This window comes from Pan troglodytes, chromosome 8 (genome assembly GCF_028858775.2).
Source record: "Pan troglodytes isolate AG18354 chromosome 8, NHGRI_mPanTro3-v2.0_pri, whole genome shotgun sequence".
Classification (NCBI taxonomy): domain Eukaryota; kingdom Metazoa; phylum Chordata; class Mammalia; order Primates; family Hominidae; genus Pan; species Pan troglodytes.
Window position 1 is genome coordinate 115,571,074 of NC_072406.2, and position 25,871 is coordinate 115,596,944.

Sequence of the window (25,871 nt, forward strand, 5' to 3'; positions counted from 1 at the left end):
GGTAGTAACTGGCTGGCGGCTCTACCCTTGGTTGGCTTTCTTCCCTCTCCAGTATCACTTCTGTTCCTTGCAGGGTTCCCCGGAAGCAACATTCTTATAAGCTATGTGCACTCATTTCCTTTTCTCAGGACCTGCTTCTCGGAAATACTGTGGGTCTTTTAAATTTTTATTTGTTTATTTAGAGACAGGTTCTTGCTCCATCTCCCAGACTGGAGTGCAGTGGCACAATCACAGCTCACTGTAACCTTGAACTCGTGGACTCAAAAGATCATTAAGTCTCAACCTCCAAAGTAGCTAGGACTACAGGTGTGCACCACCACGCCCAGCTAGGGTTTTTTTTTTTTGTAATTTTTGTAGAGATAGGGTCTTGCTATGTTGCCCAGGCTGGTCTCAACTCCTGGCCTCAATGGATCCTCCCTTGCCTCGGCCCCCCAAAGTGCTGGGGTTATAGGCGTGAGCCACTGTACCCAGCCATATCATGTGTCTTGATGGTGGCATCACAAGATGGCAGTGTCAGCTGGGTCCCCAAGCGACTGTGTGGGGCAGATCCCCCTTCTTCAACCTCCCTTCCCTGTTTAACTACATCAGGTTTTGCCTGAGTGAGAAATACATCTTTATTGTGTTAAGCTACTGACACTTTTGTTTTATTTTTACTGTATTTTATTATTTATTTATTTATTTTTGAGATGGAGTTTCACTCTCTTGCCCAGGCTGGAATGCAGTGGTATGATCACGGCTCACTGCAACCTCCACTCCCCAGGTTCAAGTGATTCATCCTGCCTCAGCCACCCAGGTAGCTGGGACTATAGGCATGTACCACCACCCCCAGCTAATTTTTATATTTTTAGTAGAGACGGGGTTTCACCATGTTGCCCAGGCTGGTTTCAAACTCATGACCTCAGGTGACCCGCCTGCCTCAGCCTCCCAAAATGCTGGGATTACAGGCGTGAGCCACCGCGCCCAGCCTAGTGTATTTTATTTTACATTCCCAGCCTAGCCTAATACAATGTTTATGTGTGAGATTTTAAGCAAGACACCCAGAGTCCATTCTAACTCTGAAATACCTCTAATCTATTGATTCTCTCCATCGCCACCCTAATCCAAGCCCCATCAGTTCTTGCCTGCCTTCTGCAATTCACATGGGCCCCTATCAAGACACTCCCAGGCTGTGGCCAGGGGAATCTTTTAAAAGTGAACATCTGACTAAATTACTACTTAATTCCCTCCAACGGTTTAAGTCCAAAATCCTTAACAGGGCCTGTAGGACCATGTGAGAGCTGGTACCAGGGCAACTCTCCTCCCAATGCCTCCTCCCCAGCTGACCAGTTTGCTTTCAGTTTCTCAAACAGGACAAGCCCCTTCCCATCTCAGGCCTTTGCACAAGTTCTGCACATTCTGGCACTACTTCTCCCCCTATTCTCACCAGAGAAATTCCTGTGAATCCTTAAGGTCTCAGTGTAATGATTGTGTTGGGGCTCAGAGAAACAATACCCTGAAATGAAGGTCTCAGAAGCAAAGGACTCCTTCTGACCCTCGCCTGTGCCCCTGTCTCTCGCCCCTCATTCTCCTCCAAGGTTAGCCATAGAAACTAGACTCCCTCTTCCCCAGGGTGGGTCATAGAAACCAGAACCCCTTTCTCCCTAAAGCCAGCCATAAAACCATACAACCTAAAAATATTACTCTAGGCCCTGCGGGTAGTGGTTCACGCCTGTAATCCCAGCACTTTGGGAGACCGAGGCGGGAGGATCACCTGAGGTCAGGAGTTCAAGACCAGCCTGGCCAACATGGCGAAACCCTGTCTCTACTGAAACATACAAAAATTAGCCAGGCGTGGTGGCAGGCACCTGTAATCCCAGCTACTCGAGAGGTTGAGGTAGGAGAATCGCTTGAACCTGGGAGGCGGAGGTTGCAGTGAGCTGAGATCACAACACTGCAGTACAGCCTGAGTGACAGAGAGACTCTGTCTCAAGAAAAAAAAAAAAAATTACTCTAATCTCCACCCCCAACGTTTCTGTGTGAAAACTGGCCATAAAGAAATGATTTGACCTGCCTTGTTAGATTGCAGGTCACAAGATCCCCTTCCTCCTGTCCCATGGGAGAAAGAAGTGCTGCCCAGAGAGGCCCGGGAGAACCTAAACGGAAGCCTTGCTGCGTTTTCCCCCCCAAGTCTGTAACATCAGCTCAGATCTTTTTTGTCCAATCGTATTTCTGCGTGGTTGTTTCCATACTCTGTTGAACCTAAGCATAAAAATGGACCATTTCCTCTGTGTCTTTGGGTCTTCATCCTAAAAACTCTGGCATCAAATTAATATGTATGCTTTTCTCCTGTTGATCTGCTTTTTGTCAGTGATTTTCAGTGAACTTTCATTGGGTGAAGGGGACGTTTTCCCTCCCCTACAGTTCCTTCTTTAGAGAGGCCTTCCTGAACCTTCTGCTGAGACCAGTCCTGCGGGATACAGGCTTTCAGAGCCCCCTGGATGTACTTCCCCTTCTAGCACTGAATACAATTGTAATTACTTTTTGAGGTGGGTGGGTTATTTAATATCTAGGGGCTCCCATTGTACCATAAAGGCTAAAAGTCCTCATCTGTTTTATTCACTACCATATGCCCAATGCTTAGCACAGTGTGCCTAGTACATAAAGGATGCTCAGTTAATAAGTGTGAATGAAGGAATACATGAACAAGTGAATGAAGAAAAGAAGTGAATCTTGGACCAAGATAAATTTGTAGGGAGGCAAGAATTCAGACACAAAAGGGAGACAGCACTCACCTGTACAGTTCCGCGAGGAGATAAGACAGTACACTTCTGAGACGGCACAGCTCTGTGAGATGAGTGGGGGGTGAAATGCCTGTACAAAGCTCACTGCCATGGCAGCTGCCACCAGATCACCTCCGACTGGCCTCTAGACCCTCAGGGACCTCTCCCCATCCCACATGCCTCAGCCTCCCCCATCAGAGCCAGTCAGCACAGGCAGGGAGAAGTCATTTCATGTGGCTGCAAAGGGCTGGGCAGAGCTGAGCCCCAAACAGAGAACTCCCTCATTTTCTTCTTCTTTTTTATTTTTATTTTTTTGAGACAGAGTTTTGCTTTTGTTGCCCAGGCTGGAGTGCAAAGGTGTGATCTTGGCTCACTGCAACCTCTGCCTCCTGGGTTTAAGCGATTCTCCTGCATCAGCCTCCCAAGTAGCTGGAATTACAGGTGTGCGCCACCATACCTGGCTAATTTTGTATTTTTAGTAGAGACAGCATTTTACTATATGTTGGCCAGGCTGGTCCCGATCACCTGACCTCAGGTGATCCACCCACTTCGGCCTCCCAAAATGCTGGGATTATAGACGTGAGCCACTGCATCCAGTCATCTTTTTTTTTTAGGATGGGGTTTTGCCATCTTGCCCAGGTTGGTCTTGAACTCTGGGCTCCAGTGATCTGCCTGCCTTGGCCTCCCAACATGCTGGGATTACAGGCATGAGTCACTGTGCCTGGCTGGACTCCCTCATTTTCAATGAGAGCCTTGGAAATGGGAGCATGTTAGTGTGGACACGATTTCTCTGCTCCCATTGTAGTCTTTGGGTCCCAGTGCCCTTCCCTGTATGGGGATGCTGAAGGTCTCTCTTGTATCATCGTCACAAATTGGGGCAGGTGCCCAGGGATTTATATGAATCATATAGAAACCTACCCATCTGCTTGGCCAGGACTACCTCCCTGGGTGAACAGTCCCCTCCCCTGGGAAGTTGGCAATAACCGGTGACTTTCCCTCTGTCCTTCCCCTGCTCGGTTGCTCAGAAGCACCACTAGATTTGTTGGTCCTCCTTCCCCTGTCTAGGAATTCTCTCCTCCCTGGCCTGCGTCTGGACTCTGCCTCTGTGACTAACCCTTTCTCTCCCTTGTTGCCTCCTCTTCCCACTCCAGAACTTGAAAAGTCTTAGTCCTTCCTCGTCTCACACAAGCCCCTCTTCTCGATGGCCCTATCCATTTCTGCAGCTTCAGCATCCTCTCCACATGTGTGAACCCCAAATATCATCACTCTTCCTGACCTTGCCACCAAGCACTTGTCTATCATTCCCAATTGCCAGCAGGATAAAATCAAAGTCCTGAGCTAAATCCTCAAGTCTCCTGCCATCTTCCCCTCCTCTTGCAAACCTAGCTGAGATGGGGACCACAGCTGCCCAGGCAGCATGAGGGTGGGGACTGGAACAGCCAATGCCCATGCCTCCAGTACATTCCTGCCTTGTCTGGCTTGCCACTGTGTCTCCCGAAGAAGGTCCACATACAGGACATGGTGAGGGGTTTGAAACCACATTGGGGACAGAAGAGGATGAAAGATACATTTGAAAGCTGTCAAGGACAGAAGATCAAGAGAATGTATTCCCAGGTACCGAGCTCAGGGAACATGGCTTGATGGGACTCCTGGGCCCTCTGGCCAAGGTCTTTTGCTTTTGCCAGGCTGGACTGCATGCCTCTCCACTTGGCTCTTTGTTCACTTGTTTTATCTCTCTATCCACTTCCAGACTCGAAGCTCCATTAAGACAGAACTATCTGTCTTGCTCTCTGGCCACTCTAGGCATTCAGTGAGTATCTGCTGAATAAATAAATAGAACATGCTTTGCCCCTTGCCCAACTTTATGCCTTTGTTCCTTTTTCTTTTTTTTTTTTTTTGAGACGAAGTCTTGCTCTGTCACCAGGCTGTTGCAGTGGCGTGATCTTGGCTCACTGCAACCTCCGCCTTCAGGGTTCAAGCGATTCTCCTGCCTCAGCCTCCTGAGTGGCTGGGATTACAGACGTGCTCCCCCACACCCAGCTAAGCTTTGTATTTTTAGTAGAGACGGGGTTTCGCCATTTGACCAGGATGGTCTTGATCTCTTGACCTCGTGATCTGCCCGCTTCAGCCTCACAAAGTGCTGGGATTACAGGCGTGAGCCACTGCGCCCAGCCTATGCCTTTGTTCTTATTTCTTCCCTCGAGATGCTCTGCACCCTCCCTCCATCTTTCTTTCCACATGTCCAAATCCTTCCCATCCTTAACACCCATTCAAATGGCACCTTCATTGTGAAGCCTTCCCTCACCCTCCACCCCCCGCCCCACTGACAGCCTCCTTCTCCCTGCTAACTCCCCGTGGCACCTGGTTTGCCTTTATTAGATCACTTACACCTTATGCTTTGGATTCTCATAATTTCTGTACCCACCTCTGTCCCCCTAATAAAGTGCCAGGATGTAGACTTTGCTCTCCTCCAGGCCTCTGCCCCTTGCTGATGACTCCCCTCTCTACCCCATCCCTGCCCCGCAGACGTCCTGCTATGGCCTCCATCAGCACAGATGTTGGCCACAGACAGCATACCCGGGTTCGCCCCATGCTTTTCTACTTCCTCAGCACAAGGAAGCACAGCTCCTTGAGGGCAGGGGCAGGGCATCAGTGTATTCTCTCTTCCCTATTCCCTGGCACAGTGCTTTCTATGCAGTAGGTGCTCTATAAGTGCTCAGTATAGGAAGGTAAGAGTATCGATTGCAGTCGGCAACTTTTTACTCCAGATGCTGCTTCCCTGGAGCCCAAAGCAGCCTCCCTGAGCCTCCTTTCCCCAGGCTGGGACCTCACTCATGCAGACTAGGCCGCCGCCAAGGTCTCCCTCCTTCCTCCACACCCTATCACTGCTAAAGCTTTGCCTAAACCAGGTCCCAACCCAGCGCTATTTCCGACATTTGCATGGCCTGACCACAGCCAGTAGGTGGGGGGAGGCTGAGCTGCAGGGATTTTCGGGTCTCACAAGGTCTCTTGTCAAGAGCCCAGGAGCACAAAAGTTGCCTGATGAAGGGGGCAGGCTCCAGGGTGGGGGGCATCCAGGGGCCCCTGTACTTCCTGGGGTGCTGAGGAAGTAGAAAAGCATGGGGTGAACCCGGGTCTGCTTCCTGTGGCCACCATCTGTGCTGATGGAGGCGACCACAGGGTGTTGGGGGTGGGGGTAGGGAGTGGGGGCTGGATGAGTCATCAGGGAGGGGCAGAGGCCCAGAGGAGAGCAAAGGCTAAATCTTCCCCAAACCCTTCCTGTTCGGGCTGCCAGAGATGGAGTGGCAGTTTTGTTTTTTTGTTTTTTGACACAGAGTTTCGCCCTTGTTGCCCAGGCTGGAGTGCAGTGGCGCGATCTCGGCTCACTGCAACTTCTGCCTCCCAGGTTCAACCTATTCTCCTGCTTCAGTCTCCTGCGTAGCTGGGATTACAGGTGCCCACCACCACACCCGGCTAATTTTTATATTTTTAGTAGAGACGGGGGTTTACCATATTGGCCAGGCTGATCTCAAACTCCTGACCTCAGGTGATCTACCCGCCTCGGCCTCCCAAAGTGTAGGATTACAGGCATGAGCCACTGAACCCGGCCTGGAGTGGCAGTTTTTCCAGCAGAACTAACACCGGCATTTCAAGGGTTTTTATCCCTGAGCTAGACCCCACACTCCTACTTTGCTCTGAGGAAATCATCACCAGGGTGCTAACCTCTTGCTAAGGGCAGCAGTAGATACCCCTGGGAATGTCTAGGGGAGGGGGTCATCTTAGGAAGGGACCTTGCTGAGCCCAGGGCTCAGGCTAGTGGTGGGGCAGGTGGTGCATGGAAGGTGAGGGAGGAGCACCTGCCCCCACTGCAGGAGAGCAGAAGGCTGAGAGGAACTGAATCTTGAAGGAGGAGGACCCAGGCAGGGCTGCTCGGCCTTGGTTGGCCAGAATTGGTGGGGCCTGGGAAGGTAGGAGCTGGGAGAGTCAGCCCCTTGACATTCAAACACAGAAATATCCCCTCAATGGGAAAATATAAAAGTAGTCCTCTGTAGCAGCCAGCAAGAGGCACTAACTAGTGGTTTCAAGAGGAACTCAACTAGCAGAGCTTGCTAGAACTTGCTATGAGAAACTTGGTATAAGCTGCTAGAAACCCCAGAGAATTAAAGACACAAGCCCAGGCATGGTGGCTCACGCTTGTGTATCCCAGCACTTTGGGAGGCCGAGGCGGGTGGATCACCTGAGGTCAGGAGTTCGAGACCAGCCTGACCAACATGGTGAAACCCTGTCTCTACTAAAAATACAAAAATTAGCCGGGTGCGCATGCCTGTAGTCCCAGCTACTCGGGAGACTGAGGCAGGAGAATCGCTTGAACCGAGGAAGCAGAGGTTGTAGTGAGCCGAGATCGCGCCATTGCACTCCAGCCTGGGCGACAGAGCAAAACTTCGTTTCAAAAAAAAAAAAGACAATTACACAAATGAAACTATCGAGGCAGCAGACTAAGGTCATTATTATTATTTAGAATTGACATCTAGAACCCAGAACCCATGGCAGATTTACTTAGATTCTTGCTACTCAAAGTTTGGTTCACTGACCAAAAGCACATCAGCCTCCAGGAGCTTGTTTAAAATGCAGAATCTCAGACTCGGTCCTGGCTACACTGTCTGAACCTGTATTTAACAAGGCCCTCGGTGAACCGAGTCCACATTAAAGTTTGTGAAGCGCGCTGGAGGCCACACCCAGAAACTAGGCAGAGATTGGGCTACTTTAAAAAGGAGGCTAACAAGACTTAGGGTGCCTGCCGTGGGGTCCCCACGGCCTGGAAAGACTCCAGAACTTTGTCAGCGCGGCATTTCACCTGCGAACACTGCCGCTTCAAGCCTGGCCAGGACCCTACACGTCGGTGTGTTGTGACAGCCTCGTGCCCAGTGCCAAGGTAGGGGCGCGGTGGCTAAGGCCACCCCCGCAGAGCCCGGGGGATGCAGCGAGGTCCAGCGGCGGCTTGCTGGAGTACCAGGTGCTTAGGAGGCGGTCCACCTGCTCCCGGCTGGAGATTGCGCGCAGGTGGGCCTTCCCACTTCCACTGTCCAGGCCTTCTGGGGGCTCAGGCACTGCGGGGGGCTCAGGCACTGCGGGGAGCTCGAGTCTCCTGCCTGCATTGTCCCGGCGCAGCCCCCGCGCCTGCAGCTCACTCTGCATGCTGGCAAAGAAGTGCAGCACGCAGCGGTGCGCGAAGTCCCGCGCATGCTCACAGCAGGTCTCGTCGAAGAGCTTCTGCTCCAGGTCCACGTAGTTGCTCCAGTATCTGCGCTGCAGGAAGACTGTCTGGTCGAAGCAGGGCCTCAGGCAGCGGGCCAGGAAGGCCGCGATGATCAGCAGCAGGGTGACGCTCCAGCCGATGGCCTGCAAAGTAAGGAGGCCCGAGGTTAGATGTGAGTGGGGCCTAATCCTATATACATATGTATTTATGAATACATATATGAATGTTGCATATTTAATTTGATCATGTCTACATAATAATATTCTTCATTTTCCAATGGATTCAAATACTCCTTAGAGAATTTAACTGCAGTATACCACTCCAAACATCATAATTCATTAATCAGGGTATTGAATGAAATGGGACCAAATAAAATAAATTGAGAAGAATGAACGCAAAGAAAATTGTGTGATCATCAGATTACATGTCCTCTTTTGTATCCCTGTGTCCTTGTAAATTTAATTAACTCTTAGAGCATCTGCTACTTGAGGAATTGTCCTGTATAGTGTGGCAAAGGTATTCCAAAGTCCCTCCTTTTACATTTCCCATCCATCCTTCCTCAAATCTATCCACTTTCCTATTCAGTCATCCGTCCTGCCAACCATCCTTCATCCATTCATCTATCCTCCCTTCCATTCATTCTCTCATCCTTGCATCTATCCACCCATTCAATCATCTCTCCACCTATCCAATCGTCCATCCTCTTGTCTTACTGTAAATCCGTCATCTTCCCATCCAGTCAAGCTCCTAACTATCCTTCCATCTGTCCATCATCTATCCATCTCTTCTCCCATTCATTCATGCTCTCATATGCTCCTCCTTCCTTCCCTTGATCTATCTACTCATCCACCCCCCCATCCAACCATCCATCATCCATCCTCTCATCTTTTTATTTATTTATTTATATTTTTTGAGATGGAGTCTTGCTCTGTTGCCCAGGCTGGAGTGCAATGGCGTGATTCAGCTCACTGGAACCTCCCCTTCCTGGGTTCAAGCCATTCTCCTGCCTCAGCCTCCCGAGTAGCTGGGATTACAGATGTGCACCACCACGCCCAACAAATTTTTGTATTTTTAGTAGAGACGAGGTTTCACCATGTTGACCAGGCTGGTCTCAAACTCCTGACCTCATGTGATCCACCCGCCTCGGCCTCCCAAAGTGCTGGGATTACAGGTGTGAGCCACCACGCCCGGCCCCCCTCATCTTTTTATCCAGTCCTTTGTCATCCTTGTGTGTGCTTATCTGTCTGTCTTCCCATTTAGGCATCCACTGTGCTATATTTTGTGGGAGGCACTGTGCTAAGAACTAGGGGCTCAGTCGTTGCTCTCACAGAGCTCATACCTTAGTGAAGGAAATAGATGATTAAATAGGCGATGACTGGGTACTTGTCATAGAGAGGGAGTCCAGAGGAGGGACACCCATCCTGACTTTGAGGGCCAAGACTGAAGGCTGAATGACAGTGACACACAATATGAACAGGGGACAGTGTTCCCAGCCAGGAATGAGGACAAACTGAAGTAGTTCTCTAAAGCTGGGGCCCACACCTGGCAGACTCCTCTCCCTCCTCTCTACCTTCCAAAGCCATAGTCTCTTTAAGGCCCAGCTTGAGACCTGATGCAATTGTGTGGACCTGGAGCAGGGAAGTCACGTCTCTAAACCACAGGGACATATTTGAATCCTTATCATTTACAGAAGTGATTTCCACGATTTATAAAGCTCTCTCATTTGGCATCTCACAGGACTCCCCCAACATCACCAGATTTAAGGTGAGTATTTTATTACACGAGAGTAGAAAACCAAACAACTTACTACACTTTACATGACTGATAATTTACAGCTGAGTCAGGATTCAAACCCCGGTCTCACTGCAAATTCCATGCTCTTTCCACCGAACTAGGGAAAGCCTAGAGTTTTGAAGCTTGCAGGGACCATCAAGATGGAGGAGACCAAGCTCCCCTGTATTTTGCATGATAAACTGAGGTCCAGAGGGGTAGTCCCATGGCCAAGGTCACAGTCTGAGCCAGAATCAAGTGCATCCTGCACCTGGGTCCTCCCTCCACCGCACCATTGGCCAGCCCATGAGCCTGTCAGACTTCCCAAGGGGCAGGGGCTGTGTGTTTATTATCTATAGCCCTAGTGGTGCTCCGTGTGTAGTGGGTTCACATAAATACTTTTTGGTGGACACAACTCAGTGCTGGGGCTGTAGGAGCAGTGGCGGTGGAATCTGGAGTCTAGGCTGGGGGTAGAGCTGGGGTTTGTCCCCCAAGATAATAGAGTTGGTGCCTTTTGGGAAGATCAGCATCTGGAGAGAGCCTGCATTGTTGGAAGGTGGTTAAGAGGAATAATGACACTCCTTCCGATCCCTGCTCTGCCTCTTATAAGCTTTGTGACTTTGGCCTTATGAACTAAACTCTCAAAACCTGCTTCCTCACCTGGAGAATGGGATGATAATGGTTGTTCCACAAAGTAAATGAAATAATAGATATAAAATGCTCACTGCAGTGCCTGGCACATAAATGCTCAATAAGTGGAGATTAGTATTATTTCTCACGGGTGGGAAGAAGGTGTGCAGTGGGCGCAGGCAAGGCAGAGCAGTGGTCTCCAGCACTTCCCTGCCTCCTGGGAATGGGCTGAGCCCATCATCTGTCCCTCCTCACCACCCCCTCACCCCACTCCAGAACCAATGCGGGGGATTTGTGAGGGTGCAAGGGCCGGGGGAGGATCACCCCAGTTACCTGTGACAGGCACCGCAGGTAGCGAGACACTGCCTTCCGAGCAGGGCTATCCCTGACCAGCTCATCCTCCTTGCAGGGAACCTTGGCCAGGAAGAGCTGTACCTGGCTGGGGGTCATGTTGGCAAAGTCCAGAAACTTCTCAGGGTCCACAGAGCTGCTGAAGGCACACACGAAGCACTTCCCGTCAAGGAGGGCCAGCAGGATCCAGACCAGGGGGGCGGCCAGCGCCCTCTGCAGCACAGAGGAGCACATGTACCTGGGAGCAGAGGAAGGAGGGGGGTCACAGGGGGCAGCTGGAAGTCAGCTGCAGCAGGGGAGATGCAAGGATGGACTGCTGGGAAGTCCCAGGCTGGGTTACATCAGACTGCAGCTCCCAGTGTAGAGGTCTCAGTGACAGAGACAGGCAGAAAGGAGGGCAGGGGCCCCTGGGATCCCCAGGACTGGAGCACTGAGGACTTGGTATTCCTCTTGCCCTAGGCCTTGCAGCAGACACTGCTGGTGCCCTGCCCATGCCAGAGGCATCTGTGGGTGCAGTGGCTGGTTCTATTCACCTGGAGGGCCCGAGGGCCTCCTACCTCAAGCATCTGCATTGTTCTGCCCCTGGGGCTTTGGAGGATTTTTTGCTCCAGAGAGGGGTAGGCTGGAAGCACTGAAAAGTTAACCCCCAAATCAACCTTCAACCCCAGAGGGATGGGGCCTTGTGGATAAATATCCCAGCTTCTTAAATCCTCAGTGGGACAATTCTGAGATGTGTTCTATGCATGCCCTTAGGGGGTCCCTGAAGGATTAAGCCCCAGTTGCCCACTCATTATCACATTCTTTCAGAGCCTGCTTTTGGAGGAGAGCCTAAGCTAAGACAGCCCTGCCCAGTAACCCTCCAAAAGCAGCACCTCTAACACCCCTACCCACAAGGCATCCCAGGAGCCCACCCTCTGACCAGCCTCAGGCGCCTTTCCAGATCAACTCTGCCCCTGCCTGTAGTGACCTCGACTGGGTATTGGCCACAGGACAGGAGCCCAGTGGAGCTGTGCCCACTGGACCCCAGAGGAAAAGGCCAAGGACACACCCAGTGCCTGTGACCCACCCTGCACAGCTGAATTGCAGGGAGATGTGATCCCTGAGAACATGGAACAGAGGCTGCGGGTGCACCGGATGCAGATGTTGTTTCTGAATTGGATTGTACACAAAACATCCAATGGTGTGTGCCAGGTGTGTGCGTGCATGGCCTACCCAGTGTGAGCTGTAAATATGTTCTAGGCAGTGGTGGCTTTAGCATTTTCTTTTCTTTTTTTGTCTTTTTTGAGTCTTGCTCTGTCGCACAGGCTGGAGTGCAGTGGCACGATCTCAGCTCACTGCAACCTCTGCCTCCCAGGTTCAAGCGATTCTCCTTCCTCAGCCTCCTGAGTAGCTGGGACCACAGGTGCCCAACACCACGCCCAGCTAATTTTTTATATTTTTTAGTAGAGACGGGGTTTTGCCATGTTGGCCAGACTGGTCTCGAACTCCTGACCTCAGGTGATCCACTTGCCTCGACCTCCCAAAGTGCTGGGATTACGGGTGAGAGCCACCGCGCCCGGCCCCCCCACCCAATCTCTGGCTCCTTATTTTCCCCCAAGGCTAGCCATAGAAACTAGAATCCATCTTCCCCAAGGTGGGTCATAGAAACCAGAACCCCTTTTCTCCAAAGCTGCCACCATAAAACCTAAAAATATGATTCTAATTTCCCCCTGCCTTTCTGTCTAAAAACTGGCCGTAAAGAAATGATCTGACCTACCTAGTTTCATTGTAGATCATAAGACTCCCTTCTAGAGAGGGTCCTGCCCCGTGTCTGGGAGAAAGGAACGCTGTATAGAGAGGCCAAGAAGAACCTAGATGGCCTTGCTGAGTTTCCCCACTCCGTCTATAACATTAGTTCATCCCTTTTTTAATCCAATTCTATTTCTGCATGGCTATCCAAACCTTGTTGAACCTAAGCATAAAAATGAACCATTTCCTCTGTATCTTTAGGTCTTTATTCTGAAGGTTCTGTGGCACATAAAACGGTAATTAAATAAATTTGTATGCCTTTTCTCTTATTAATCTGCCTTTTGTCAGTTGATTTTCAGCAGAGCTTCAGAGGGCAAAGAGGAAGTTTTCCCGCAGCCCCTAGAGTGGCCTGGGTAATTGGGAATCCTGTGTCATTCCTATGTTTACAGCACTGGCCACGGAAAGGTGACAAATGATAGGAACAGAAATATGTTTCCAGAGTGGAAACTGGCAAGTGGCTCTCTGTGAGCCGATAATTCCTAGTTGGGGAAAGGAGAGGGCGCACCTGGCAGTACCTGTAGGGTGGGTGGAGAATCCCCTGATAATGAGAATGGTTGGGGTCTGGGGGTGCACTTGACAGTGCCTGTGGGGTGGCTGGGGAGCCCCTGGCAAAGCTCATGGGTCACTGAGTGGTGTGGGACCGCACCTGATGATGCCTGCGTCCTTCCTCCGGTGCCCTGCGGGCCGGCGCCACTCCTCGACCATCACCACAGACTGCCGGTTGGCGAGGAGGCCGCAGAGAAACAGGGCGAGCGGGGGCGTGAGCAGCAGGCCCAGGCCGTAGAGCGCATTGTAGTGCACCAGGCAGGGACAGTTGAAGTCAAAGGAGGAGTACAGCTTGACGGTGACCGCAGCCAGCAGCAGGCAGATGCCATTCATCACCGACTCCGAGCTTGACTGGAAGTGCTGGAAGAGCATGCGGAATTTATCCATGGCTCCAGCCTGGGTGGGTGGGCAGCCGTCGGTTCGGCTCAGTGAGGCTCTGGCCACCTTCCTGGTGTCTGCTGTGCTGGGGACGAGCCTGGGATCTGCAAGAGGTTCTCTCTCTGCTTCCAAGGGCCTGAGGGGCCAAGGAGGAAGCAGTACCCAGGCCCCAGCCCAGGCTCCCGGGGTCCAGTAGGCACTTAAGGCAGGGACAGGCTCTCACCACAAAGGCTCCCCTGCCCAGCCCAATGGTCCCCTGGTGCCACTCCCCTCCTGTCTGGGGGAGTGAGTCACCCTCTGTGACCAGGCAGCCCAAAGCACCTCTAGGCAAATGGGCCCCACCCTGTCACTCCATTCCTCCCGGCCCATTTCTCTTTGCTTTACGGTCTGGATGCTCAGGCTTGACAGCTGTTGGAGCTTCCTTCGGGGGACAGGCAAATTCTGGGTGTGGTGAGGCAAAGATGCTGATGGAGCCAAAGTAGTATATTTTCTGGTCTTGATCAAAAGCATGACTTTGAACTTGTCTCAGAGGCATAGTAAAACAACAGCAACAACAACAAAATATGATGACTCAGCTCAGCCCAGGGAGATTTCATGTTGGCTTTCAGGCTAGGAGGAGCCAGAAGGGGCACCTATTCCTGACCGAAGGCTTCCTGGAAGAGGAGACCCTTGAGAGGAGTCTTCAACGATGTTTCAGCATTTGCCATGAAAGGGGTAGCGGAAGGGGATGGCCTCCCTGGGAGACGTGCTAAACATTGTGCATTAACCACTGGGTGCCCATGGGAGAGGCTGCTCAAGTGCCACGCCCACACCTGCATGGCTTTCCCCCTGCCCTTCTTCCGTGTGAGGGGCATGCATTTGAAATCACTGCTTCTTCTCCTAACTCTCCCACATCACTAGGTCTCTCCTTGTGTCTCAGTTCCAGTCTCTCCGAAGGATGACAGCCCAGATGTTTGAGGGACCCCTGAAACCTGCAAAACGAATTTTGTAAAGGTCACTTGGCCCATATTTTAAGTCAGATCATCCCAAATAAGTCTTGCAAATTTCGTAACCATCTGTGTGGTCTGTACTTCTGATGAAGACAGACAGAAACCTGGGTCTTAATTATTATTAATATTATTATGAGATAGAGTCTTGTTCTGTCACCCAGGCTGGAGTGCAGTGGCACGATCTTGGTTCACTGCAGCCTCTGCCTCCCGCGTTCAAGTGGTTCTCCTGCCTCAGCTTCCAAGTAGCTGGGATTACAGGCACCCACTACCACGCCCAGCTAATTTTTGTATTTTTAGTAGAGACAGGGGTTTTGCCATGTTGGTCAGGCCGGTCTCGAACTCCTGACCTCAGGTGATTTGGCCCCCTTGGCCTTCCAAAGTGCTGGGATTACAGGCATGAGCCACTGAGCCCGGCCACTTAGTATTTTTATTTTCCACATTTGTACGTTACTCTAGGTCCTATGAGACAGATTTCCCTGTGTGAGGGAAATGAGGCACTGGAGAAGATGGGGAGAGCCACCAGCGGCCCTGTGAGTCTGACTCTGAGCGGAGGAGAGGGCGGGGCAGGGGTGAGAAACCCTTCAAGCCAGGAGGACCACCACAACTTCAGGTGGGTACAGTCCCAGAGGGGCTGTTGGAGGTCACATACCCTGGCGGGGACAGAGCCAGGGAGGAAGCTGGGATCCTCCATCTGTGCCTTTCAGCCTTAGTCACCCACTGGGCTGCTGACCAGAAAAGGGGACTGTCCTGGCCCAAGGCCAGGCTTCGTGACCCTGAACCAGCAGGGCTGGTGTGGAGCAGGCGGGGAGCTAACTGGGCTGGGAGGGTCATGAGCACCCCTCAATCCCATTCTAGTCTCAGGGAGGGATAGAGTGTCCTAAGGGTCCCCAGCCACTCTAACCTTGAGAGTTCAGAAAACAATAGACAATGCTTCTGGAAGAACACTTTGAAGAAAACTGGGTCAAAGACTCCAGGCCAACCTTTTCACAGCTCCAGCCTCTGAGAGGTAAGACAGAGCTACCAGGTCAGCCTGGGTCCCTGGAGCCCTGCAGGGCAACAGGTGCTGAGTGACTGCAGCGAGGCTGACCCTTGCCGGGTATTTACAGGAAATACTTCAGTAAAGAAACAGGCCAGAAAGAAGCCCACCACAAAAGGGATATTATCTGTCAAAGAGAGGGGATGGCTTACATTTTTTTTTAAATCTCTATTTTCTGAATTGTCAACTTTTATAATAGTAGACATAATAGATCATTATTATAATCATAATAATGATTTTTAACTATTTCCAGCAAAAATCATAAAACATTTTAATTAGAAAAACATAAAAAGATAAAAGGACAAGGCAAAAAGGAGAATTCCATTTTGTTGCCTGGAGCTTGGCCCTGCTGAACGAGTAGAGAGAGAACTAGAGGCAGCAATAAATGGAGAAAGGCTTCTTTTACTCACACATATGGAAAGATATTAAATTGCAGATCTGGCCGGACATGGTGGCTCACGCCTGTAATCCCAGCACTTTGGGAGGCCGAGGCAGGCAGATTGCCTGAGCTCAGGAGTTTGAGACCAGCCTGGCCAACATGGCAAAACCCCATCTCTACTAAAAATACAAAAAATTAGTCGGGCATAGTGGTGCATGCCTGTAATCCCAGCTACTTGGGAGGCTGAGGCTTGAGAATTGCCTCTCTTGAGGCTGAGGCATGAGAATTGCTTGAACCCAGGAGGCGGAGGCTGCAGTGAGCCCAGATCATGCCACTGCTCTCCAGCCTGGGCAACAAAGAGAGACTAAAAAAAAAATTACATTTTTCTTTTTAATAATGATTTAATCTTTTTTTTTTTTTTTAAACCAGTTGTAAATATGTGTTAATTTGCAATTGGAAGATCTTTATAGAATAAATCTTTGGTACTTTCTTCATGTTATTTTGTTTTATTTTCTTTTTTTTTTTTTTTTCTTTTTTATTGATCATTCTTGGGTGTTTCTCGCAGAAGGGGATTTGGCAGGGTCACAGGACAATAGTGGAGGGAAGGTCAGCAGATAAACAAGTGAACAAAGTTCTCTGGTTTTCCTAGGCAGAGGACCCTGCGGCCTTCCGCAGTGTTTGTGTCCCTGGGTACTTGAGATTAGGGAGTGGTGATGACTCTTAACGAACATGCTGCCTTCAAGCATCTGTTTAACAAAGCACATCTTGTACTGCCCTTAATCCATTCAACCCTGGGTGGATACAGCACATGTTTCAGAGAGCACAGGGTTGGGGGTAAGGTCACAGATCAACAGGATCCCAAGGCAGAAGAATTTTTCTTAGTACAGAACAAAATGAAAAGTCTCCCATGTCTACCTCTTTCTACACAGACACGGCAACCATCCGATTTCTCAATCTTTTCCCCACCTTTCCCCCCTTTCTATTCCACAAAACCGCCATTGTCTTCATGGCCCGTTCTCAATGAGCTGTTGAGTACACCTCCCAGATGGGGTGGTGGCCGGGCAGAGGGGCTCCTCACTTCCCAGTAGGGGCGGCCGGGCAGAGGCGCCCCTCACTTCCCCGACGGGGCGGCTGGCCGGGCGGGGGGCTGACCCCCCCACCTCCCTCCCAGACGGGGCGGCTGGCTGGGCAGAGGGGCTCCTCACTTCCCGGTAGGGGCGGCCGGGCAGAGGCGCCCCTCACCTCCCGGACAGGGCGGCTGGCCGGGCGGGGGGCTGACCCCCCCACCTCCCTCCCGGACGGGGCGGCTGGCCGGGCGGGGGGCTGACCCCCCCACCTCCCTCCCAGACAGGGCGGCTGGCCGGGCAGAGGGGCTCCTCACTTCCCAGTAGGGGCGGCCAGGCAGAGGCGCCCCTCACCTCCCGGACGGGGCGGCTGGCCAGGCGGGGGGCTAACCCCCCCACCTCCCTCCCGGACGGGGCGGCTGGCCGGGCGGGGGACTGACCCCCCCACCTCCCTCCCAGACAGAGCGGCTGGCCGGGCAGAGGGGGTCCTCACTTCCCAGTAGGGGCGGCCAGGCAGAGGCGCCCCCCACCTCCTGGACAGGGTGGCTGGCCGGGCGGGGGGGCTGATCCCCCCACCTCCCTCCCGGATGGGGCGGCTGGCCAGGCGGGGGGCTGATCCCCCCACCTCCCTCCCGGACGGGGCAGCTGGCCGGGCAGAGGGGCTCCTCACTTCCCAGTAGGGGCGGCCGGGCAGAGGCACCCCTCGCCTCCCGGACGGGGCGGCTGGCCAGGCGGGGGCTGACCCCCCCACCTCCCTCCCGGACGAGGCGGCTGGCCGGGCAGAGGGGCTCCTCACTTCCCGGTAGGGGCGGCCGGGCAGAGGCGCCCCTCACCTCCCGGACGGGGCGGCTGGCCGGGTGGGGGGCTGACCCCCCCCACCTCCCTCCCGGACGAGGAGGGAGGACGCTCCTCACTTCTCAGACGGGGTGGCTGCCGGGTGGAGGGGCTCCTCACTTCTCAGACGGGGCGGTTGCCAGGCAGAGGGTCTCCTCACTTCTCAGACAGGGCGGCCGGGCAGAGACGCTCCTCACATCCTGGACGGGGCAGCAGGGCAGAGGTGCTCCCCACATCTCAGACGATGGGCGGCCGGGCAGAGACGCTCCTCACTTCCCAGATGTGATGGCGGCCGGGAAGAGGCGCTCCTCACTTCCTAGATGGGATGGCGGCCGGGCAGAGACGCTCCTCACTTTCCAGACTGGGCAGCCAGGCAGAGGGGCTCCTCACATCCGAGACGATGGGCGGTCAGGCGGAGACGTTCCTCACTTCCCAGACGGGGTGGCTGCCAGGCAGAGGCTGCAATCTCGGCACTTAGGGAGGCCAAGGCAGGCGGCTGGGAGGTGGTTGTAGCGAGCCGAGATCACGCCACTGCACTCCAGCCTGGGCGCCATTGAGCACTGAGTTAACGAGACTCCGTCTGCAATCCCGGCACCTCGGGAGGCCGAGGCTGGCGGATCACTCGCGGTTAGGAGCTGGAGACCAGCCCAGCCGACACATCGAAACCCCGTCTCCACCAAAAAAAAATACGAAAACCAGTCAGGCGTGGCGGCGCGCGCCTGCAATCGCAGGCACTCGGCAGGCTGAGGCAGGAGAATCGGGCAGGGAGGTTGCAGTGAGCTGAGATGGCAGCAGTACCGTCCAGCTTCGGCTCGGCATCAGAGGGAGACCGTGGAAAGAGGGGAGAGGGGAGAGGGGGGAGGGGAGAGGGGAGAGGGGAGAGGGAGCTCTATCTACCACACAGTCTTTCTATTTTGTTTTATTTTCAAATTGGAGTCTTGCAGATATATTCTTGGGGGTCTTCCAGTTTTTTTTGATCTTTGCAAAGGAGTCTGGATATTATTTGAGAAACACTGGCTTCACCGTTCTTGGAGTTCCTGTTATTGAGAGGGCTGTTTAGGACTAGATGCCCTCTACTGGAGAAACTCGTTGTATGTGATGTGTGAGAGATGTGTCTATGTACCTGTGTATGCATGTGTGTACACATGTATGTGTATGTGTGTAGTGCATGTGTACATATTTGGTGTGTGTATGCATGTGTGTTTTCATACATATGGGTGTGGCCGTCTTCCTACTTTGTGTATGGTGAGTATGCCCTCCCCTGACGGTTCTTTCTTTTCTTTTTCCTTCACAGGGAAGGCATTGAACGTGCGTCCCACTTCTCAGGACTGGGAGACTGTTGTTCTGTGTGTCTAGCAGAGGGTGGTGCCCTTTCTGTCTCTCGGTGGCGTGATTCTCTGCTTCCCTGAGGACACAGGCCTTTGAGCGGTCCTGGCAGACCCGGGGAAAGCAACGTGGCACTTCTGTGGGCCCCACTCTGGTCACTCCACAGAGCCGCGTAGCCCTAAGGGCAGAGACAGGCTGGAAATGAAATGGGGCCATCTAACAGATGGCGCTGGAACAACTGGCTAGCCATTCGGGAGCAATCTCTACTTCATGCTTCATACCAAAATAATTTTCACATGGTTCAAAGATTCAACATAAAAATTAAAATCATAAAAATTCTACAGGAAAACGTACAGGAATTTATTCATAATCAGAGGCTAAGGAAGGCCTTTGTGAACAGACCCCAGAATTTAGTAGCTGTAGAGAAGATGGACAAGTAAGAGTCATAAAAATTAGACGCTTCTATGGGCAAACATACCAATAAACAAAATAAAAATAACAAACTGAAGGAAGGGTGTTTGCCACACAAAGGCCTCTTTTTCTTAATTTGCAGAAGGCTCATATAAATCAATCCAAAAGACGAACAATCCTATAGAAAAATGGGTAAAGGATTTGAACAGGTTATTTGCAAAAAAAAAAAAAAAAAAGAGAGAGAGAGAGAAAAGTGACCAAACATCCTGAAAAAATTCTAATCCTCATTCATAATTAAATAAGAAATGAAACCACCAGTTGCCTTTAAAAATTGCCAAGTGGTTAGCAACTGAAAGATTGATACTTCCCAGTGTTGATGAGGCTTAAGGAAATAGCTACTTTTCATCTATGGTTGGAGTACAAATGGGTAGGTTTTTCATGGAACAGTTTAGCAATACATTTAAAGCAAAAATTTAAATACACATGCCCTTTGACTTAGTAATTACAAAGTCTGTATTCATCCCATGGGTAGCTTTGCAGAAGGAGCCATGATAAACAAACAAGAATGTTCATTATAGCTCTTTTAATGACAATCAAACTGGAAGCAATCTAAATTTCATCAACAGGGGACTGTTTAAATAAAATATGACACAGCCATAAAATGGGATCCATGCAGTCATTAAAAGAATGAAGCAGGCCAGGTGTGGTGGCTCATGCCTGTAATCCCAGCATTTTAGGATGCCAAGGTGGGCGGATCACCTGAGGTCGGGAGTTCGAGACCAACCTAGCCAACATGGTGAAACCCTGTCTCTACTAAAAATACAAAAAAATTGGCCGGGCGCGGTGGTTCACGCCTGTAATCCCAGCACTTTGGGAGGCCAAGGCGGGTGGATCACGAGGTCAGGAGATCGAGACCATCCTGGCTAACATGGTGAAACCCTGTCTCTACTAAACAATACAAAAAATTAGCTGGGCGTGGTGGCGGGCGCCTGTAGTCCCAGCTACTCGGGAGGCTGAGGCAGGAGAATGACGTGAACCCAGGAGGCGGAGCTTGCAGTGAGCCGAGATTGCGCCAGTGCACTCCAGCCTGGGCGACAGAGCGAGACTCTGTCTCAAAAAAAAAAAAAAAAAAAATTAGCTGGGCATGGTGGTGTGTGCCTATAATCCCAGCTACTCAGGAGGCTGAGACAAGAGAATCACTTGAACCCGGGAGGCGGAGGTTGCAGTGAGCGGAGATCCCACCACTGCACTCCAGCCTGGGTGCAACAGAGCGAGACTCCATCTCAAATAGTAATAATAATAATATTAAAGTATTATTATTGACATAAAACAAAATAATCAGGTTTAAATCTTAACATTGTTTCTGACTGAGGAACAGAACATGGAACTGTTTCCCTGGTTGATAATACTTTTTTTCTTTTTGAAACAGGGTCTCACTCTGTTGCCCAGGCTGGATGCAGTGGCACGATCATGGCTCACTGCAGCCTCAGCCTCCTGGGTTCAAGTGATTCTCCTTCCTCGGCCTCCCAAAGTGTTGGAATTGCAGGCATGAGCCACGGTGCCCGACCATAATATATTTTTAACTCCTGTTTTTCTAAGAAGAGATAAATAAGCCTGAATTTTACAATATTATTTTCTCTTCCCTCTTACATGACTAAGAAACTATAAAGGTAGGTTTTCTGCCCAAACGGAAATGACGCTTCCAGACCCTGAAAAGCGGGGCTGGTGCTCTGGCTAGGAGATCCTGCGACCATCGCATGTGACACTACATGTTGGGCCAAATGCAGAGACCTGGGGGCAGAGACAGGCAGGCTGCTTTGGGGGAAGAGGGCACGTGGATAGAGTTTCAGCTCTGGGGGTGATCGGGTGCACAGAGGGCCAGGCTAGGAAGCACCTCTGTTGTTGACTACACACCCTCAAGCTCTGGCCATGCAGTGACAGACGTTCCCTAGGCATCTGCAGAGTGCCAGGGGCTGGGCTCACGCAGATGCCCATACTGGGTAACTGGACACAGTCAGAGGGGGTATCCCGGTGTGAGTAGCGGTGCTCTGGAGGACTGTGACTCAGCTGAAGTTTGGGGAGCCTCAGCCTCAGTCCTGGGAGAGAGTCTCTGCAGGGAGCTTTGGCCTTCTGTCCTACGGTCACCGTGACAGGGAGAGCTCCTCTGCTGCCGGAGACCCCATCTCAGGATGAAAGGTAAAAAGTGGCCTCAGTGAAGGGCACATACTCAGAGGGGAACATCTCAGTGATTGAAGAGGGGGCCAGTTTCCTCAACGATATATTTTCTTTACCATGAAGTAGCCAATGGAAACTATAAGGGTATATGTTTTCCCAGCAAAACTCTTTTCATTTTGAAAGAGGAAAAGAGCAATCCGTAAACATTTATTTATTTATATATTTTTGTTTTGAGACGGGGTCTCCCTCGCCTAGGCTGGAGTGCAGTGGCGTGATCACTGCTCGTTGCAGTCTCAACCTCCCCAGGCTCAGGTGATCCTCCTACCTCAGCCTCCTGAGTACGTGGGTCTACAGGTGCACACCATCATACCTGGCTAATTTTTGTTCCTTTGGTAGAAATGAGTTCTCACTATGTTGCCCAGGCTGGTCTTGAACTCCTGGGCTCAAGTGATCCGCCCACCTCAGCCTCCCAAAGTTCTGAGATTACAGGCATGAGCCACCACACCTGGCCTCATAAACTTTTTTTTTTTTTTTAGACGGAGTTTCACTCTTGTTGCCCAGGCTGGAATGCAATAGCGCAATCTCGGCTCACTGCAACCTCTACCTCCTGGGTTCAAGCGATTTTCTTGCTTCAGCCTCCCGAATAGCTGGGATGCACCACCCAGCTACTCAGTGGCATGCGCCCCACTAATTTTGTATTTTTAGTAGAGACGGCGTTTCTCCATGTTGGTCAGGCTGGTCTCGAACTCCCAACCTCAGGTGATCCACCCGCCTCGGCCTCCCAAAGTGCTGGGATTACAGGTGTGAGCTACCGCGCCTGGCTCTGGTAAACATTTTTAAGGTGTTTTGAATGGCTTGAGGGCTCCCCAAAAACGTTTGTCAGAGACAAAGGGGATTCCAATGGAGTTGTAGTGTCACCTAGTGGTGGCTGGAGGGAGGAACTGGGGTGAGAGGAAGGGAGAGGCGGGACACACAGCAGGTCTGCTCTTTTGGCTATGAGAAAACCTTCCCTCAGTTATCGTCCCTGGGAAGAGAGCTGCCCTTGGGTGTTCTCTGGGACTGCTCTGGGGAAGGGTGCATGAAAGGGAGATGTCACACTGCCAGCAGCAATTGGAGAAAAGTCTGCTCCCTGTCCTGGGTCTCACGCTAAAGGCATTTGGTGTGATTTAAGGCTGCTGGCTTCTTGGAGAGATGCCTCCTGACTCCTATTTGTCTTTCAACTTTGGCCATGAAGGAGTGTTACACTTTTATGTGGTCATATTTATCATACTTTTCCTTTATGATTCTCTGGTCTTTGTAACGTTCTTGGAAGGGCCATCCTGCCAAGTAAAGGCCACTTAAAACATCTGTGAGAGAAAAGAGGATGCTGGGGGTACTGCAGCCATTTTGAGCATCTTTCTTTGATTTTATTGTCTTTTTACTCTGTTTTGTGTTCATCAGTAGCTGTGTGCTCCCTGGCTAACTTCCAGAAAGCTGAGCTGAAGCCACCAGGCATCTTAGGTGTCCTCAAGCAGGAGGGGGCTGGTTCAGGAGCTCAGTGAGGAGGCCTCCTTTGCCACAGGTGTCTCCCTCAGGCTGGGGACGTGAAGGAATTCCACCCTGGTGCAGGCACAGTATCATGGGAATCAGGACTCAGGCTGTCCTAGGGCTGTGCCTCCATGCCTCCCCCATCAGCTCCTAGGCAAGTGACTTAGCCTCCTCAAGCCTCGGGATTTTTATTTGTAAAATAGGAATAATAATAGTAATAATAACAAGAACAAAAATAGTACCTATCTCACAGGGTTGTTTCCAGACTTAAATGAACTAATGCATCTGAAGTGCTTAGACCAAGGCCTGGGACATATGAGTAAGTGCTTCATAAATGTCACCTGTCACAATTATCTGAGCAAGTGGCCCTGGGATAGATCAACTGATGCTGGACTTTGAAGTCAGTACACAACTTTCTTAGATGGAGACACACTGTCCTCTTTCCGACATTGGGCATTTTCTTTTTTTTCCTTTTTTTTTTTTGAGATGGGGTCTTGCTGTGTTGCCCAGTCTGGAGTGCAGTGGTGGGGTCTCAGCTCACTGCAACCTCCACCTCCAGGGTTCAAGTGATTCTCTTGCCTCAGCCTCCCAAGTAGCTGGGACTACAGGCATGAGCCACCATGCCTGGCTAATTTTTCATATTTTTAGTAGAGATGGGGTTTCGCCATGTTGGCCAGGCTGGTCTCAAACTCCTGACCTCAGGTGATCCGCCCACCTCGGCCTCCCAAAGTGCTGGAATTACAGGCGTGAGTCACTGTGACCGGCCAACACTGGGCATTTTCCTTTCTGCTTCATGGAGGAACCTCCTTCCGTCCTTTCAGATACAGTCTTGGGAGTGCTTGGCCTCAGGTCTGGATTTTTTCCATGGGTGCTATGGGTACTTAAGCCTATGAACTTTTAAAGCATCTGCTTGAGACCAGAAAAAAACATTACTGTCCTCAAGTTATGAAAGGAAAACTTCAAACCAAAATTAATAAATGTTCACTTAAATGCCTTTGTTGTATCAATGTCATTGATTGCTAAATGTAGTACTCATAAACATTTCATTATATTTGAAGACAAACATAGTTTTTTTCTCACTTGGCAAGGCATCCAGCACACGCATGATTGCTTAGAAATAAAACCAGTTGTAAATTCAGTGAGTCCCTTGTCATCCAGTGATTCCAAAAGCCAAATTTGTAAAAATCCTTTCAAAATGTTTACTGCAAGAAAATGATGTTTAATGTGGAATGCGGTATATTTTAGTACATTTGGCCTGACAGGGTTGGGCTCCAAAATAAGAGTTTGGGGGTCTATGAAGACCTCACAACTGATCCTGGATTCAGGGGCCACCTCCCAGAGGGCAAGTTTGTCTGTGGGGCAGAGGAAGGGGCTGGGATTCATCCCTGCTACCTCCTTGCACAGTCACCTCTTCCAATAAGTTAGCCCTGCTTGTGTGGCAGCCAGCACTGGCCTGGTCCCCATGGGGTGTCCAGCTTTCCCCCGAGAAAGCCTGTAGGCCTTCTTTAAACACCGTCTTCACAACTAGAACATGTGACCATGTGGAGCAGTTTCCCAATGTGTAATCAATAAATGACCTGTATCACACTCTGCTCAATCTAAGTCTCAAGGGGTGAGGTCTGGGAGTCTGCATTTTAGTAACTTTCTCCCCCTCTCCCCAAGGCCTCATAGATGATTCTGATGCACGTTTAAGTTTGAGAATTATTAGCCTAGAGTGTGTGTGCACCCCAGGAGGAGGGCAAGATGATCCCTTTTTCAATATCATTAGTCTATGTTTCATAATATATACAATATGAATACAGTAGTGCATTTTTAGAAATTATAAATAAAGAAATATACATATATTGGTGTACACACTTTAAAAATTTATTACTGCTAGGGGTGCGTGATCAAAAAAGTTTGGAGCTCAGAGCAACCTGCCCAGCCCAGCTATGCGGTCAGACCTGCTGTATGTTCAGCTCTGAACCTGGGCCTGGGAGGTGGGCAACTGGGACTGGAGTGCACAAAAAGCAGAGGACAGGCTGCCCCACGGTGCTAGCAAGGAAACTGCATCTCATCAGTGCCAGGGATACAGGTAGTGCTCAATAAATGGTCACTGGGCAATGAGTGAAGCTGAATCCCAAAAATACCTGGGAATAAGATGGCATAGGGCCCATTCCATCCTAAAATGGGCAGCACAGACTTCCATCCTTCAGAGGGAGGGCCCGACAGGTTAATCCATCCATTTCTTTATTCATTCATTTATTTAATAACTAGTTATTGAGTATGCACTAGGTATCAGGCACAGGCACTCAGAGATCTACCCCTCCAACTTGTCCAGCCACCCCCTGAAGTTCAGACAGGACACCACCCTCTCCCCTCACAGCTTTTCTGATAGTCTGATTAACTATGGGCTGGTGGCTGGGTGGACATGGTGGCACATGCCTATAATCCCAGAGCTTTGGGTGGCCTAGTCGGGACCTGAAGCCAGGAGTTCAAGACCAGCCTGAGCAACAAACTGAGATCTCATCTCTTACAAAACATAAATAAATAAAAAATTAGTCAGGTGTGGTGGTGCATGCCTGTAGTCCCAGCTACTCAAGAGATTGAGGCGGGAGCATCGTTTGAACCCAGGAGGTCGAGGTTGCAGTGAGCTATGATCACGCCTCTGC

General features: G+C 51.0%; 1 protein-coding gene across 2 annotated transcripts in view; it reads right to left on the bottom strand.

Moving 5' to 3' along the window:
• Positions 1-7,240: 7,240 nt before the first annotated feature.
• The window catches only part of CALHM3 (calcium homeostasis modulator 3), a 46,982-nt gene continuing 28,351 nt past the window's right edge, over positions 7,241-25,871 (bottom strand). The window contains exons 1-4 of one of the 2 annotated variants that reach the window (XM_521597.7): positions 17,862-18,701; positions 13,202-14,450; positions 10,750-11,005; positions 7,241-8,159 (exon numbers count right to left, since the gene is read on the bottom strand). In XM_521597.7, coding sequence (XP_521597.2) covers positions 7,650-8,159; positions 10,750-11,005; positions 13,202-13,488 — 1,053 coding nt within the window. In that variant the 5' untranslated portion in view covers positions 13,489-14,450; positions 17,862-18,701 and the 3' untranslated portion in view covers positions 7,241-7,649. Of the gene's footprint in view, positions 8,160-10,749; positions 11,006-13,201; positions 14,451-17,861; positions 18,702-25,871 lie in introns of those variants that run through there. The other variant, XM_063782085.1, reaches the window with a different exon arrangement.